Genomic DNA, 17,246 nt, shown 5'->3' on the forward strand with positions numbered 1-17,246 from the left:
ACAGCACTGTCCACAACCATCAAGCTCCGTATTAACAACAGTAATGCTGATCCCACCCCTGACGTTTTAGAGGTCCATGTTTGCTCTGCTCTCGATGCGTCAGAGGGGATCACAGATCGAGTGATAATATCAATGGTTCCAAATACACTGCCAAACACCCAGGGGAATATAGAATCCTGATAAGCTAGACAGGGCCAGTAAGAGAGGATCATAACTTGATTTGTAGGAACCTACGGAACCACGAGACTTGAAGTTCTCTCTTCTAGCAAATATAGATCATTCAGCTGGAAAGATGCAAACTGTATATCTGTCCCTTTTTCAGAAAGGAAACCAAAACAATATGAAGGAAAATCCTTTATTATCCCACATAGATACGGAACATAAACTGTAGATTTATCAGAAACAAACAAAATTACATCGGAAACATGGTTAGATTCGAGCACTGTAGTAAAGATAGATCAAACGGTGTGCTCATCACCATTCATGTCAAACTCCTTAGCTAAAGGTATTAGTTGAGGAAATATTTGATACTGCATACAACAAAGTGGACATGAATAATCTATAAATAAGTACTAAAAATATCAGAATCTGTGCCTTTTCGATCCTAAACCATCGAAATTAGAAGACGTACTTAGTAACAGCTTTTGTGTCTGTTCAACGTGCTCGTATATTTTCAAGCCCGTAGCATAAAATCCTGTCCAAATCCTGAAATTTCCTAGCGCCCAACCCTTACAGCAACGATAAGTAGGCAACCAGCATGCAAAGGAAAATTTTCAATAGCAAAGACTCAGAAAAAAAAAAACCCCTTCCAGCTTTCTACGGGGGTGTATGTCAAATCATGGGTTATCTTAATTTTGTTTTTGCCTATTAAAATTGATATAAAATATTTGTATATGTAGTCTCCTGGTAAAGATAAACAGATAATAATTTCTAATGTCTTTTTTAAAGTCTTGATTTCAAATTAATATCTATTTAAGATGGACTATTCACTCCTATTTCAATATGAGTGAATCCGCAGGAACACATCCGTATACTATATATTTGACCAAGTCTTCATGTGTTTACATGTATATGTCAAGAAAATATGTTATTCTGTAGGGGTTTTTCCCCCAATTGCCATCATTAGTTTTAACAGATGTGTAGTAAAAATTTCAGCATTGTTGCAAGAGCAATAACTCTTGATGTGATACATTAAAAGACCATTAATGCACATAATAAATGTTTGGATTTTTTCTGTCATCAAAACACTGAAAATATACAAAATATGATAAAATCTGTGTTTATTTTAACAAACACATAATTGACCAATAACAAATCTACAGAAATGTGCATAATTAGCACTATCATAATACTTAAAGCATTATTAAACAAGGAACACAGTTTTAAAACTAGCTGTATGTATATATACAGACCTATTTGGCCCAAAATAGGAAAAAGCTTAAATCTGAAAAAAATTATAAATGATATACATCATCTTTTTCAAATTTTTCATCAAACCATTACAAGAAAGGAACAAGAAAGTTTTAATTAAACAAATAAATAAAATGAAAATGTGATAATGAAATTGGACCCCATATTGACATGCTTTCATGAATAAAATCAGAGTCTGGGTACATAACATCATCAGATACCCCCAGGTGGTCTTGTTGATTACTCACTGTGACAAGTAAAAGACTAAATACCTCATGCTTATCCAACTATGGGTACATAATTATTCTTCCACCTATCATTCTAAAATAAAAGACAACTGTGTCTAATAAATAATAAAAAATGGAGGTAGATGCACTGGACACTTCTCCAAATATACAGATAAGTTTATGCAATGTTTTTTTTTTCTGCTGGTGTAACTAGATAATATTTTATTCAACAAAAGTTTATATCTACAAAGAGGAAATTGTATTTCCATCTTCTAAAAACAAAGAATGAAATAATATTTTTTTTTTTACTTCTGTGGTAAAATTGTTATTAGACATTTGTCAGTTTTCTCACAAACCCTGTTTAACCAGAAAAACAAACTAAGGATTTATACACTGGTATATTCTTGTAACAAATACTGTATACAAGGAATATGATGCTCCCACTTTATTATACCCCCCGCTTGAAAAGCGGGAGGGTATATAGTAATCGTTAATTCCGTCCGTCCGTCTGTACGTCCTTCCGTCCGTCCGTCCGTCTGTTACGCTTTGGGGTACCCATCTCTTATCCGCAACTCCTCTCATATCACTGAATGAAATTTGATGAAACTTTCACAGAATCTTCATTACATATTGCCATTGTGCACCTCCTATTTTACTTTTTGATTCGACACATATTTTGGGTTTCCCGGCCACAGGAAAACATGGACTTTTTCACCAGTTATAACCATATAGGAAGCGGGGGTATCATTTAGTGAGCTCATCGCTCACAGTACCTCTAGTTTTTGTCTCTTTTGTGCTTATTTCCAGTTGTCAAATCTAAAACACAGTGAATTCAAAAAAGACAAAATTAGATTTTTAACCCATTTGTGTCTGGGCAAATTTAAAAAAAGGGTTGGGGGGGGGGATTGTTTGCATGTTAGAAAGGGTGAAATAATAAAGGGCAAAAATATCCCTGTATACAGTATACACAAGGCTTATTTACAGGCAAGTTTTACTTTTCATTTAAAGCTAGGTGACAAGTGAACAAATTAAAAGCTATGTAAATCTATTAACTTAATTACATACAAGTTCATACTTTTGATCAGTGAACATAGAGAACAGCCACAAACAAACAGAAACACACATTCACAATCATTCCAAACACACATATATATTTTATCTTAGTTAAAAAAATCTACAATTTGCACACAGTATAAGCCACTTTCATCACAATCTCTTCATGGCACAGCTGAGATATTAATTGTTCATATTTAACAAAATAAGTACAGTCTTATTTCTTTTATTTTTACATGCCATCATTTTGTAGTTTTATCTTGAAGAAAAAGCCATATTCTCTTTGCTCTTCATTTTCTTAAAACCTGCTATGATTTTTATTTTATCCTTCAAAAATTTGAAGGTCACACAAATTTGTTTTAAAACTCGGCTCTTAATTTATCAATACATCAGATTAAACAATCAGATCTAATTTAAACATGTATAATATGAACATGTACAAATAAAAGGAGGAACATTGGCAAAACACTGACTTGAATTACATAGAGACCATCAAAACAACAAATAACATACTGGTATGTAGCTGTAATTTTTCTGTATATTTTATAAGTAAAATGCTACACACTTCGTTAATAACATCTTGAAGCACGAGTTCATTAAATTAAAGTTAACTGTTTCCACCAGATTTGTTCAGTGATGATAATGTTGGCTGCGTTTTTTCCATTGCACCGTTTAGAGTTATCTCCCCATAACAGGGTACTGATGTTTGATGATAACAATAAATACATGTATAAGCTTGATAATTAACAGGATCCAAAAATATTTGACTACATTTAAATGTTCAACGTCTGACCATTAAAGTGTTTCCATATTGAGCTCTTCCCCTCCAAGAGTCAATCAAAGTACAATCAAAATGTTTCCCCACCAGACAAACAATTTTAAAGTGAGTGGGAAAAATTCTCACAGAATCCCAGTCAATTTAAGTCCCAAATGCAATTCACATAAATATCCATTTCACAAAAACATATACATGCTAGTATCATTATTGAGTACAAAATCCGCAGCTATTGCAGTCTTTCAGTCTTCATACAATCAGTATGCATCAGCATCAGACTTCCCTAAACATGCATTCATGTAAAATAATTTTCCTTATATGGATTGACAATAATGCACCTAAAATGATGGTATAACATTATAAATATTACAAAATATAAGCATCAAAGGACTGAACACAGAACCAGTGATTTACAATATCTACGGAATAACTAGGGGTAATGCCGGAATGGCTGATCTACGTTGCTTGATGATGGCGTAATCTGTACCCAGGGTAGCTCTTCTCGTCTCTCGCTTTTTGTTTTGGATTTATTACTAGCTTTGCTTCTGACGCTGCGTAAACTTCGAACACTGCGCCGATCGGCGCCGTAAATGTCATTCACAACGGTGCTCTCTCTCATGCTGGTCTCATAGCTGGGTGGTCGGTCTAGCGTGGGGAACTCACTACCGTGGTTGTCATACGATAGCGTTACATTGTCATTACTTTGATATCGACGTCTGGAGGGAGAGGAATTGGAATACATTTTAACAAACTCTAGTTCATCATTTGCTGAAGATGCTGAAAAATATAAAACAATTTTTAATCAAATTATCTATCTTTTAATATATGTCAATCTAGGCTTTTGCTTTAATAATAATGAATCATTAACCAGTTTTAAAAATAGTTATTTGTAAGCTTTCCTTTTTCATCAAAGAATTTCAAATAATTAAATGCATGTATTATCGATAATTTAAATTTTCCCAATGCATAAATCAATGAAGATTTAAAATAAACACAACCTTTCACAATTTACTTTATAAGAGAAAAAAATTCGAAGTTGATACAACAATCAGTTACAACACAATACTAACAATACTTCATCCAAAAAAAAAAAATAATGTGTTTGAAATTCTGAATAAATATTTCTATAATTTATACATATAATAAAATATATATCTTTCTGAAATCAACATATATTTTTGTAGGTACATGTAACTGTACATTCAATTTATTTTTATTTAACCAAATTAAGTTCCATCTATGATCATTACATGTACCATGTCATGCTCTGCATCTTATTTTGTAAATTTGTTATCAGCAGTATCAAAGTATTAAATAAGCTTTTATAAATGTTTGTAAATAAAAAAAAAAATTGGGCATTTTATTTTATTAATATGAGAGCTCCTTAGAAACAACTGCATGACAAACAAGCTAAAGTTCTTGATCAGAGAAAACACAGTATGCACCAGCTATTCTGGGTGAAATTCATAGTAATTTTCCATAATACTCTTGGACTTAACCCGATAAACAATTCTAATTATCATTTTTCTACCAGGAATATTTTTTCTCCCTTTGACTGCTATACTACGTGTCTAATCAACAAGGCTGGTCAATAAAAAAAAAAAACATCACGAGTTGACGACTTCCGGATTAGATACATTAATAACTTCAGAGACCACCTAATGCTCAGATCTAGCATCCTTCCTTTTTCTGTATTTATCATCCTCTTATTGTTGTCACAAACAGATGTGTTCATCTTAATATAAATATCTCCTTTAAAGCTAAAAAAAGCCCCACAGATTTCATCATGTAGTGATGTACATGTAGTTTGTACTATGCTGAAGTTCAAAAATATATGATTGAGAAAATAAACTATGGTTTATCTGTACTTTGCATTTATGTGGGGATGATTAACAAATAACTGATGAAAATAATTTCTAAAAAGATTTTTAAGGCACTAGCCCAAGGGCAATTACAGAAAATTTAAAATAAATGTAGCAAAATGTATGTATATTAATATGTAAAGAGACCTATCCTTCTCTTGAGTTTCAGTTTAAATTCTAATCAAAATCAATTTAAAATCATAAGTTACTGGTTAGAATACAATATGGTGTTTGTCGAGATTTTGAAAATATTTGAATTCTTTATTATTAGAATACATGTACAATATCTGTCAATTATTTCATTATCTGGGTATCAAAACTGGGATGTTAAATTGTCCTCTCTTTATACTACATATGCAGTTTTATATTGAAATCTTCTAGTCCATGGATGGATTATTGATATTTTTCAGAGAATATTGGAGGATGGAAAGGGTGAGGGGCTGTTAATACACATTAATGGTGTTCAATTGGAAGTTATTTTCAGTACATGTAACTACATGTACATTACAAACACTGAAGTTATGTCATCTTAATCAAATTAAATGTTTATTTGGATGTACATCAGTGATATTATATTATCACTATGTCACTGAAGCAGTCCTGCTTCTTACATATAAATAATTAACGACACCACTTTGTAATACACATTGTAAGTGTTCACTTAAGATTTATATGCATGCAAAAATGAAACACTTTACATCTAACCACAAGTATAATCTGGTAAACATGTAAACGAATTTGTCCAGGAAATAATTAAAAAGCAAATTAAGCCGACAACATGTATCTTACTGTGAGTGCGGATGTAACTGGGAATTTTGGCCAGACATGTAAAAGAAAAGAAATTTATTGAGGCATCTTTAACTGTTGTCAGTGTGAGGCTAAACCTTTGTCAGATGGAAATTTATAATAAGTATATAACCTGTACCTGTCTAACTCAGAATGAAATTTATAGAGTGCTTGTCTCTTATCTAAAAACTGACAAAACTGCAGAGTTCAATATTTAGGGGAAACATTCTAAAGATGGAGAATGTTTTATTCTTTTACTCAACCGATACCAGTAAAATCTATCTCCATAACTTTGTCAGAATATTACATATAAATTGACCTAAATTTTCTGCTTTATGGGGGTATGGGGGATCAGTTTTGGCCTACTTGTGCTGCTGCAATGACATACAATCTGATAATCATGAAAATAATATGTCACAAACAAAACAGCTCATTAGAAAGCTTTCTGCAATCCAAGCCTTTGTGAACCTAGCTCACCGTCATTCATCTAAGCTTTAGACAAACGTCAATACCCCTGGTGGTATACCTCTACATGCATTTAGTATAACTTTTCCTTTGAGGTATCATTAAGGCAAATTCTTACATCATGCCTTTGTAAAGTAGCAAATTTATAATTCATACCTATCCCAAGTAGACTTCAATTAACCACTTAATATTCACAAACAAAGATAGACAGGTATATAATGTCATGAATTTCAAAAACAAGATTTGTTCTTAATACTGTAAATCACTTTTTATTCGCGAGAACATTATTTTCGCGTAATTAGGTGAGACAGTGTGCTAGCGAAAATTTAATTCTCACGTATAATAGCATTCCTGATGATTATATAGAGCAATAACCAAGAATCGCGAAAATTTTGTCTCGCTAATCAAGAGTCAATGACTATCTTGCGAAAATAAGGTGTCGCGAAAATTTAGTGAGCTACAGTATACTATGCAAGAAATTCCCACCCTCCCTTTCTTAAAAACTTTCAATCATTTCGTATCCACCCTATCAAATAAATCCTTAAATAGTCAAATTAAAAGTTAAGAGCAAATATTTAGATCAGATTATAGAAAGTTAATACTTCATCTACCTAATGAAAGAGTCAATATTGAACATTCGAATCAGGTGCCCAGGCATTATATGTAAGATCAATTATCAATCACACATAAAACACATGAGTAGACTCTCAAAGATTGATCAGTGAGTAATTAGAATGAACCAAAACACAAATTAGGTAAACAGTGTGATGAATTGGCTAAATTAAATTGAACTTCACAGATCTAGATGAACTTTGATTCTGAAAATGCAATGTATTGGTGTACAACAGTACCAGGAATGTGTAATACCTATCATTAACAACAAGTGAAAGTCAGTGTTACAGACAGACGAACAGAGTGAGTGATGTTGAAATCGTATGATGTCTGTTATGAATTTGCCCTGATGTTGTCTGATGGAAATTATAAATGATTATGTATCTGTTATATATTAGCATACATCTAGATAACCAATTCTGAGCCATGTTAGTGAATAAACAACACCCTTTTAGCTAGCTGTTATCATGATATCTATCTTACAAGATTTTCCTGTGTTTTCTGTGACACATTTTTGACTTGCTGAAAAAATATAGCATGCAATATATTACTCGTGTTCTATAAGATTTTCTTTACTCTGTTATAAAAATATATATTTTTCCTTTCATAGTACAAAATGGGAAAACTACTGTATACCAATAAATGCAAATAAGATATTAATGGTAACAGTTTTTCTAATATATGTACTATTATAATTGCAATTTATAACTATTATAAATATACATGTGCATAATGTGTTATGCAGTTCTCGTAAATATTCTGTTTACATTAAGGACTAAAATAACAGGTTAATCAACGTAAAACATTGGTTAAAAAGAACTTGAAATATGTCCAGTTTAGTCGTAACAAAAACATTGCTAACAAATTTTGTCTTACGTGCAGGTTTGTAAAGATATTTTTCTCTACCTATGCATGAAATAAAAAGCTATTGGGTAATTTTTTTAACAGAAATTCCAGCACTTATTAGAATTAAATAATATGCAACTTTAAATTTCTGGTTGTAACAAAAAAAAACATCTGCATTTTAAGTTACCTTCTAAAACAATGTACCTAATATACTACAGTTCACTTTTGTTTATCTAACTTGTTTATCCATCTTCCAGGTAAAAGAATTAATTTCTTAGCTGCATGCATGCAACGAAAAATTATTTTTAAAAAAGCAACCAAAAAAAAAGTTATGCAATTTCAATTTTCATGCATTACAACAAGAATAAAAAGAGATAGAAACAAATAGCATTTAAAAAAACAAACAAACAAATATCGAAGAAACACGATGAAAAATATTTTGAGTTGTCAAAACATCAGCATATTTAAATTCAAATTTTAAATGTACTTTTCTTTACATGTGCTAAACACTGTTTAAAAATCGCCATGTTCCCTTTAAACAGAAATATTGATAAAACCTTAATACTGTTTTTGCACCTGTTCTTTGCTGTTATATATCCTTCTTATTTAGAATCTCATAAGTTGCAAAAGAGAAACCATCAATAAATCAATGCTTGCTAAAGTCAAAGATGTAAGACCAACTTTTAAAATTAAAGGGGGAAAAATTAATCAAAAGAATTTGTCCGTTGGTTGCCCTTGCTTCAACATGAAATTTTTATCTTTAAGATTCACTTCGCTAAGGTGGAACAATTTACTCAATAAAAACCGAAGCTTCAGTCTCTGAGAACACAATCTAATCAAAATTATATCTTTGATCCACTCCAACTCTGTTGCTGCTTAGATCTAATTTTAATGAGAGTGCTCATAACAATTTTAAAATAACATATAATTTGTCAACCAAATTAAACCAGTAACAACAGGAAAAGAAAACCGTTTTCAACAAGAAAATATAACATTTGAAATGTTTTACCTATACAAAAATTGGTTTGAGATGCTGGTGATAGTAGGAAATAGAATCGAAGCCTCCAATGAACTCCACTGAAAGAGCATACCAAAGGGTGTTATGTCATAGCAAAAAGAATACCAAGTCAAAAGTACATCTGTACTGAATATTGACAGTCGAAGTCCCCCAACATGAAGATGCCCTTCATTTGCATTGTATATGTGAATAAGCCCCTGCAGATTAGCCAGCCAATTACTGACCATTTTCTACTCAGGTCATGTTAGTGGCTTTGTAGCACAAGTCTCCTGCAGACTCTTCTTTTATATTTGTGTGGACAAATAATGCAGTAAATAAGGTAAAAGGGTGGAAAAAATTCAGACACATGTAGTCTTATGAAAACAATTTGAATGATTTTTCCAGTAGATGCTCCAGCTACATGCATAAGAGAAAACAATCCTTAACAACTGAAAAGGTCGTCTAAATTATAAGGCATTCACATGTCTGAGACTTAATGGAATAAATCAGCCTTTTGAAAATATGAGTAAAAGCAATGTATGGCATGGAAAACACAAGGACTGAAAAAAGTTTCTTTTTTCATAAATTAATAGGGTACAAAATGAAACTTTAATAATGAATAAAGGAAGGAAAAATAAACAAAAGAAAATTTAAATGTACCAATTTTGCTTTTTTAATTAATTTAGTAAATACTCCTGGTGGTCTTGGGTCCACTGAAAAACAACGATATAATTTCTGCTTACAGTAACATCTACATAAAACTAACAGGAAGTATATTTTAGATCTCTATTTATAACAAAACATGCAGGTTTCCCTTCATACATGCAATTTAAAACCACCTAATTTGTCAAAAAAAAGAAATTTTTCTATCTATTGACTTTTCAATTCTTTCCATACTGAAAAGGTTTACCACATAAAGCTGAAATTTATAATTTATGAATCGAGTTCTTTATACCATTTTAACATAAACTTAATATGTGGGAGTTATTTTGATCTATTTTCTTCCAAAAAGTACTTTTGAAGACAATTTTCTAGCTGAGTAAGAAAAAAAAGATGACAGACAATAGTAAGCCATATGAATATCACCCAATCTCTTTACTAAAGCTCTGCAAGACAAGCTTAAGCACCACTCTAATGGCCTACCCTCCAAATGTCGCACAAAACAACAACTAAAGATCCACAAGAGAAAAGGGTGGAAAACAAACCAGTCACAACATAAAGACATTAAAGAAGGGGGGATAGAGCACCGTGCAGCTGCCAGGTAGCAATGCAAAAGATCTACAACAAATACCCTGACACACCTCTGTGATCACACCCCCTAAACTTCATCATCATACTGCTGGATCAACAACTGGGAGGTCTGTGACATACAGGGCGTGGCTTGTGTGTCATGTGACCAATCCAAACCCTCAGAATAGGTCTGTGACATACGGGGCCTGGCTTGTGTGTCATTTGACCAATCCATACCCTCAGAATAGGAAACATAGGTGGGCAAACACCAGCTATCTCTAACATACAGTGTGGGATAAGACTGGGCCGAATAGCTATGGCGAAGTGTGCCCAGTCGTGGGTATGTGCTAGTGTATGCCAGGTACTTACAACTTTCTTCTTCTTCATTAAATGCAGATATGCTGACACATGATGAAGTGAACCCAATCAACTGGAAAAGAGAAGGGCAATATGTAAATCACAGTTCAACAATTCTTTATGTAGACGTAATCATGCCAAAATTAACATATTATTTATAGAATTTTGAATTTTTTTATTTTCAAACAAAAATCAATCTTTTATTCTGACAATAAATGCAAATGAATTCTGTCAAATTCATCATAAACCTTAATGATAAATGCATTCACATTTTTTTTTGTAATAATTACAAACATACATAGAGAATTCAATATGTAGGGCAAATTCATCAACAGAATGACTTGTCAATTTAAAATCATCCTGTTTTAGTTCAATAACCCTTTAAAACATCCAGACAATGCTGTATATATATATAAGACTTCTGATATCATGTCAAGTGTAAACTGGACTTACGGCTAACAGACACTGGACGCCTGCGTGGATGACCTCCACATAGTAATAATCCAGGAGACATCCCTCTACCGCCTCCTCTGGGGGGATAAGCCGACTCGTCTTCACCGGATTATCACTCATCCACGTGTCATTAGTGATCTTACATCCGATTCCATGCTCTAACCACCAACTCTTGTTCTTTGTTCCAATGGTTAATATAAACAGATCTCTGTTCTGTGGAAAAATTAAAAAAATATACTCTAAATTTTTTTTCTCTGACACATTTATTTTCCTTTCCATTAAGGAATGAAACAAAAATATACATTTAACTGACACATTTTTTTTTATAGTAAATGCCCTAGCTCATGTCATTTACACATTCAAATATATTTTGCCCTAACTCCTTTAATCAAAGAACATGTTCATAACACTAACATTTCCTTTCCTGCAATTACACTACCCGGTACTTATACATATAAGTATGTCACTCAGCAAGAGTATATTTCGTAGATGCTGATGTCTGTTTTTTTGTAACAAAGATTTATACTTTATTACTTACTCTATTTAGAACACCAACTTCTAAGTACAGACAAATGACAAATATATTCCATCCTAACCACATTAATGACCATGTTGAATACTGGAAGAGAAGAAAAAGAAGGAGTATTAAGCTTTTAATAACCAAGGCATCTGTACAATATCTTGTTCAATAGTAAATTAATAAAATGTATCTTCCAATAGAATTCACATATTTTTCTCAAGAATTTTCTAAGAAAAAAAAATAGAATAAACTCTCTATATTGTTTATTTTATTGGCTTTGCTAAAGATCTGCGACAGTCTACTAAGTACCTACCACTACTACAAACTGTGCTTTCATCTGATATGTTCCAAAAATTCCTAAAATGCAACAGATGATCTGAACTGTGTTGGCAATAATGGGTGCCCACATATACCCTAGAAAATCAAACACTTGTCTTTCCAGTGTGCTGAGCTGGAAAAAAATAAGTCTGATGATATATGATCATATCTAAACAGCAACATTTGGGGAAAACAAGGAAAAATCTATGTGTATGATTCTGTAGTGGTCAACCGGGATCGATTGCTGGTGGCTAAATAGCTCAGTCAGTAGAGCAGCTGACCAGAGATTCATGGGGCCCAGGGTTCCCATCCCAGTCTAGTCTGCTGCATTTTTCTCCTCTCCCAAAACATTTAGTGCAGTGTTATGCCCTGGAACTGACAGGTGAGAGGCCTACTAGGGATGAGAGTGGGTTGGGATCTTAGGGGGGGGGAGCTTTTAAGGAGGGCGGATTGTGGAAGTCAGCCAGGTTTGATGTTGATTGTGAGATCTGGATGTTTCATTGAATTTTGTTGACATGGCATGCCCAAGACATTCTTTTTTTGAATTTCCCCTACCTCAATCAGTGTAACAATTGAAAGATTATACTCCATCAAGAAAATTATTTACAATGACAACGATCATGCAGTATCAGTTCCTATATTATTTTCTTACAATACATTATATGGTCAATTATTTGACCAGATCAAGCCTATTCATGGCAGATGACCACTCTAAACAAATGCAAGACATTGAAGTTTTCAGCTCATGGGGATAGGAATAACAATAGTCCCTGTGATAAGAGGATCTACTTTACAAAGAACAATTTACATACGGACCATTTTTATTCCGCGGCGAACTGTGGTAATGAACAACTTATAGTGAGATAAAACATGCCAGGAATGTCATCAATGACAGACGGCTCTTACTTACCAACTGAAGACAAATCACAACCATAAGCGTCGTATATAACGCTTTATTAATAAGTTTTCCTTTACAAGCCATCTTGAACATTATGACTTTTCCTTGAGATCAGATCTGTTCTTACTAACACATTTTTTTGTTTTTTCTTCGAACCATTTTCTTGTTATGAATAATCCCCGGTCGTAAGGCGGATATGAATGCGCGAGAAAAAATAGTTTCGTTTATTCAGCAAATTTAAACATTTTTACCCTTGCATGTCATTGATCAAAAGGATATAACTATTATAAAAATATTTGTTAACGTTCAGCACACAAAAAGCTTGATATTTTAAAGTTGTCTTCAATTTTATTGGGTGCGCATTAACGGGAATATTCTAGGCGTAACTATTTGGATGTCAGCAAGTGCGTAAACAAACAGAGCTGCGTGTGACATCCTGAAAGATTACAATATTTATTTTCACGAAATGTAAAAAAGAAAATCATTCTTTTCTTATCTCTTTTTTGTCATTTCTTTTTAAAAGATGTGTTTCAGCATAGACGTGTTTGAGATTATTTAGATCAAATTAATTCATTGGGTCCAAAGTCCAAAGGAACTACTTTTCATTGAATAGTGGCGGATCCAGTTGTTGAGGGGTTAAAATCATTTATTTTAAGAATATATACAAAATCTGATGATATTGAGACGACCAAATTCTGAAGTACCAACTTTTCTTCACACTACAAAATTACCATTGCTTGAAATTACTGCAACAAAAAGTGGGGGTGGGGGCGTAGATGGACATTTTCAGTAAAAAGACAAGTTGTGTTTATTACCCCCCCCCCCCCCCCCCAGTGCTGCGTTTCCATGGCCAGTTTGCAATGATATGAAGACAAAATGACTAATAATAAGCATGGTTATATGATTATACTGTTGTTGTGGAGAAATATTTTTGAAAGTAATTTTTGTGTATTCCTCTGTAAAAACAGTGGCAGATCCAGAAATTTAAGTGTGTGTGCTTGAAAGGGGGGGGGGGGGTTAGTAAGGGAGGGGGTGTCCCATTAGTGGGGATTTTGTTTCTATGGTTCTAAATAGTGCACTTTCCAGCATTTGAGGCCACTATATATATACATTTTTTAAGCTGACCGATCATAACAAATTCTTCAGAATTTGGAAAGATAAAAGGATTTGAAGTAATTTATAACTTAAACATAAAATTTTAGACTTTTGGAATTTATCACCCGGTAAAAAATCTCTGCCTTTAGAGAAATAGTAATTTTATGAATATAAGCATATTGACTTGTCTTCATTTAAAATGTCGTATGTCATATTAAAAATTTGAATTCCTTGTAGAAATTACCCCTTCTCTATATAAAATTAATCAATGATAATTTATTATACAAAGTTGTCTGTCACAACTAGAGGGGTTTGCTAAGCCAACCTGAAAAATCGTATGAATTTAACCCCCACCCCCTCCCCCAATATGGAATTCCATGGGTGCACGACGTTTCGGGACTAGCGACAAGACGGTTCGGGACTTGGATAAGATGTTTCGGGATTTCAACAAATTATTTTATTGTGGTTATTTAGCATGTTTTTCTAAGTACACATAGAACATAATATTTCAACCTGGAACCGTTGTCATAAAAATGTATTTTTTTTTACTGATTCATAATAGGTGTCTAATAATAAAACTTTTCTATATTCATTTTATTTTTATTTTTGAATTTGTTTAGGGATTTCTCACGCTGGTGAAATATATTTTAAGGTATTCAAGTAATCTCCAGCTACCGGCCAATGAATTCACAGTTTAAAATATGATTTTCATCAAGTATCTACAAATTATGCCCGAAACACCTTATTTGACCAAGCTAAAATTATATAAAGGATCATTAAAGGAATTTAATTATTTCTCAAAATTTATAAAATCTGTTAGCACCTTTCATTTATTAGATCTTGACCTTAATATTAAATATATTTATAAAAAAAAAATATTTCGATAATTGTTATGAGGAGGAGGAGGATGCCAATGAACATATTATTCACTCATTATTGACTAAAAAAGCATACCTTATTTCTAACATATTTCGCGTACTATCTGATATAATTTATTTTAGGCAACTGTAAGTCACCTTCTAGAGAAAATTGAAAAGATTACCAACAAAACAGTCGATAATTAAGAAACGATCATATGTAAAATAGACGAATTCATTTTATTTATTAATTCAGACAGTCTATAGTTATCGTTTCACAGACTTTACTTATGTAGTTAATGTTTAATAGAATAAATAAATAATTGTAACTACATTTCTCAAATAATTAATAAATTATATTTCATTTATAAGAAATTTGTTTCTCGTTAAATTAAAAAGGTTTTTTTTTATTTTAATTTGAAGAGAATTATATTTAAAGAGATATTTAAATACACGTTTAGATAAATCATTGTACAATTCTTTTAAGAAAACAAGAGTTGTCTCCATTTATTTTAGTACGTGTTCAGCATTTCGATTTGAACATTCATTTTTTTTTTATTTTTTAGTTATTGACCCCCCCCCCCCCACTCCCACACCCCCCAAAAAATTTTTGATTGGGAGCAGGTTTTGTATATATAACCCCTCTCCGCAGAAAATAGAAACTTGAACCCGTATTTTAAGATGTTCTGAAAATGCAAAACTTTTCGTTACACATCTACCCCTGCATCTATAACAGACGGGGTAAAATAAAAAAAAAATCTAATGTTTTTTTTTAGATTAAGGACAGATGATAGAAATAATTTTTTTTTTCTTTGGAGGAGACTCAAAATCATGTCACTGGTTTAGAAAAGTTGACAACTCTTAGATTTTTTTCTCCTTAGACTTGGAAAATATTGGGTTAATAGGTTTACAGAAGAGAACAAAATTTAAAATATGTTAAAATATGGTGCTAAATGTGTAATATAAACTTTAAAAAATATATACCATGGCAGGTAGATTTTATGAGGAAACGCAAAATGGTAAAAATCAGCCAATGTGATTTTTATGATTTTTTCACCATTTTGCAGAGTTCCTAGCTCTGCTTATTATCATATCAGTGTCATATATTGGTTATTTTCGCCCAGTGTTATATTTATGCTTTCATATGTGCAAATATTAACGATTTTGTCCCATTTTAAATTCGCCCAATATAATTTATTTAATAAAAAATTACACTGTCTTTTCAATCTGATTAAAATCAGATCCTTTGATCCGCTCACATAGATCGCTAGACAAGGTAGCGATCTATGTCAGCGGATCAAAGGATCTGATTTTAATCAGATTGACTGTCTTTTTTGAATTTGCGTACCTGTGAGCAGGACGAAAAGGGTGAAAATAAAACGGGGTAGAAGATTTCCATGAAAACAGTATGAGGAAGTCCAATTGTGACTAATCAATTTCCGACTATCCGATCGGAACGATGTTAATCAGTTTAATTTTTGTGTATATTAAAATGATTTTGATTTTGAAAGGAATTACAAACCCCTGATCCTCTACATGTTATGATTTTGAAGTACATAATTGAGTAAATTTAGAAACAAAGAAGGTTATTTCTTCTGTATTCTGTTTTTTAACTTTCCAACATTGATTTTATTCAGGAGCTACATGTATAGCATCAGCTTCAAATGAAAAACAGTATGAGGTATAAAGCGCTGCTTATTTAATCAGAAATTATATTTATTTCAGACCAGAACATGAAGAAAATTTAACACAGAGAATATTAATGAATTATTATCACGACATAAAATTAGAAATATGAAGTGTATAATAAAATAGTATTTAGAATCATTACCTATGAAATTAATATGATAAAACATAATAAAGCGTTGCTTCCTCGGTCAGAATATCACAATGTTGTGTATAGTTGTAAGAAATGAATACATTTTTAAGTAAGAGTTCTCTTTCTTATAATTATTTTTATACCTCCCGCTTGAAAAGTGGGAGGGTATACTGTAATCGGTATGTCCGTCCGTCCGTCTATCTGTTACGCTTTGGGGTATCCATCTCTTATCCGCAACTCCTCTTATACCACTGAGTGAAATTTAATGAAACTTTCACAGAAGCTGTATTACATATTGTCATTATGCATCTCTTATTTTACTTTTTCATCCAACACATATTTTGGGTTTCCCGGACACAGCAAAACATGGACTTTGCCATTATAAGCATATGGGAGGCGGGGGTATCATTTGGTGTGCTCATTGCTTACAGTACCTCTAGTTTTATTGGAAAATATGTATCGTAATACCAATGAAAATTCTATATTTGGCACATATTTGGTACATGGTACATTTAACCATTTAAAAAAAAAAGGTCTCTAAAAAGATAGAACTTATTCAGTTACTCATTCAGTTTATAAGACGTTTAATATTGAATTTGATTTTTTTTTATTAAAGGAAAATATTTAAAGCAATACCTTAAAAAATACCTGGCCTGTGAGATGTTG

The 17,246-nt window shown here is 32.3% G+C and overlaps 1 protein-coding gene across 5 annotated transcripts; it reads right to left on the reverse strand.

The window, feature by feature from the left end:
- Positions 1-1,258: 1,258 nt before the first annotated feature.
- Positions 1,259-13,012, reverse strand: LOC134277313 (sodium/potassium-transporting ATPase subunit beta-1-interacting protein 3-like). 5 transcript variants are annotated; one of them, XM_062759634.1, is made up of 9 exons: positions 12,822-13,012; positions 11,907-12,044; positions 11,612-11,692; positions 11,074-11,286; positions 10,633-10,693; positions 8,067-8,096; positions 7,674-7,712; positions 2,411-4,242; positions 1,259-2,080 (listed from the first exon to the last, which is right to left on the reverse strand). In XM_062759634.1, the coding sequence occupies exons 1-8, from the start codon at positions 12,900-12,902 to the stop codon at positions 3,896-3,898; spliced, it is 990 nt and encodes a 329-aa protein (XP_062615618.1). In that variant the 5' UTR covers positions 12,903-13,012; the 3' UTR covers positions 1,259-2,080; positions 2,411-3,895. The 5 variants fall into 5 exon arrangements, with proteins under 5 accessions (XP_062615618.1, XP_062615617.1, XP_062615619.1 ...); XM_062759633.1 differs by having other exon boundaries at positions 1,259-2,074; positions 2,406-4,242; XM_062759635.1 differs by lacking the exon at positions 8,067-8,096 and having other exon boundaries at positions 1,259-2,074; positions 2,406-4,242.
- Between the last annotated feature and the right edge of the window lie 4,234 nt (positions 13,013-17,246).

This window comes from Saccostrea cucullata, unplaced genomic scaffold, assembly GCF_032062105.1.
Source record: "Saccostrea cucullata isolate Sc308-1 unplaced genomic scaffold, CSIRO_AGI_Scuc_v1 ctg200, whole genome shotgun sequence".
Classification (NCBI taxonomy): domain Eukaryota; kingdom Metazoa; phylum Mollusca; class Bivalvia; order Ostreida; family Ostreidae; genus Saccostrea; species Saccostrea cuccullata.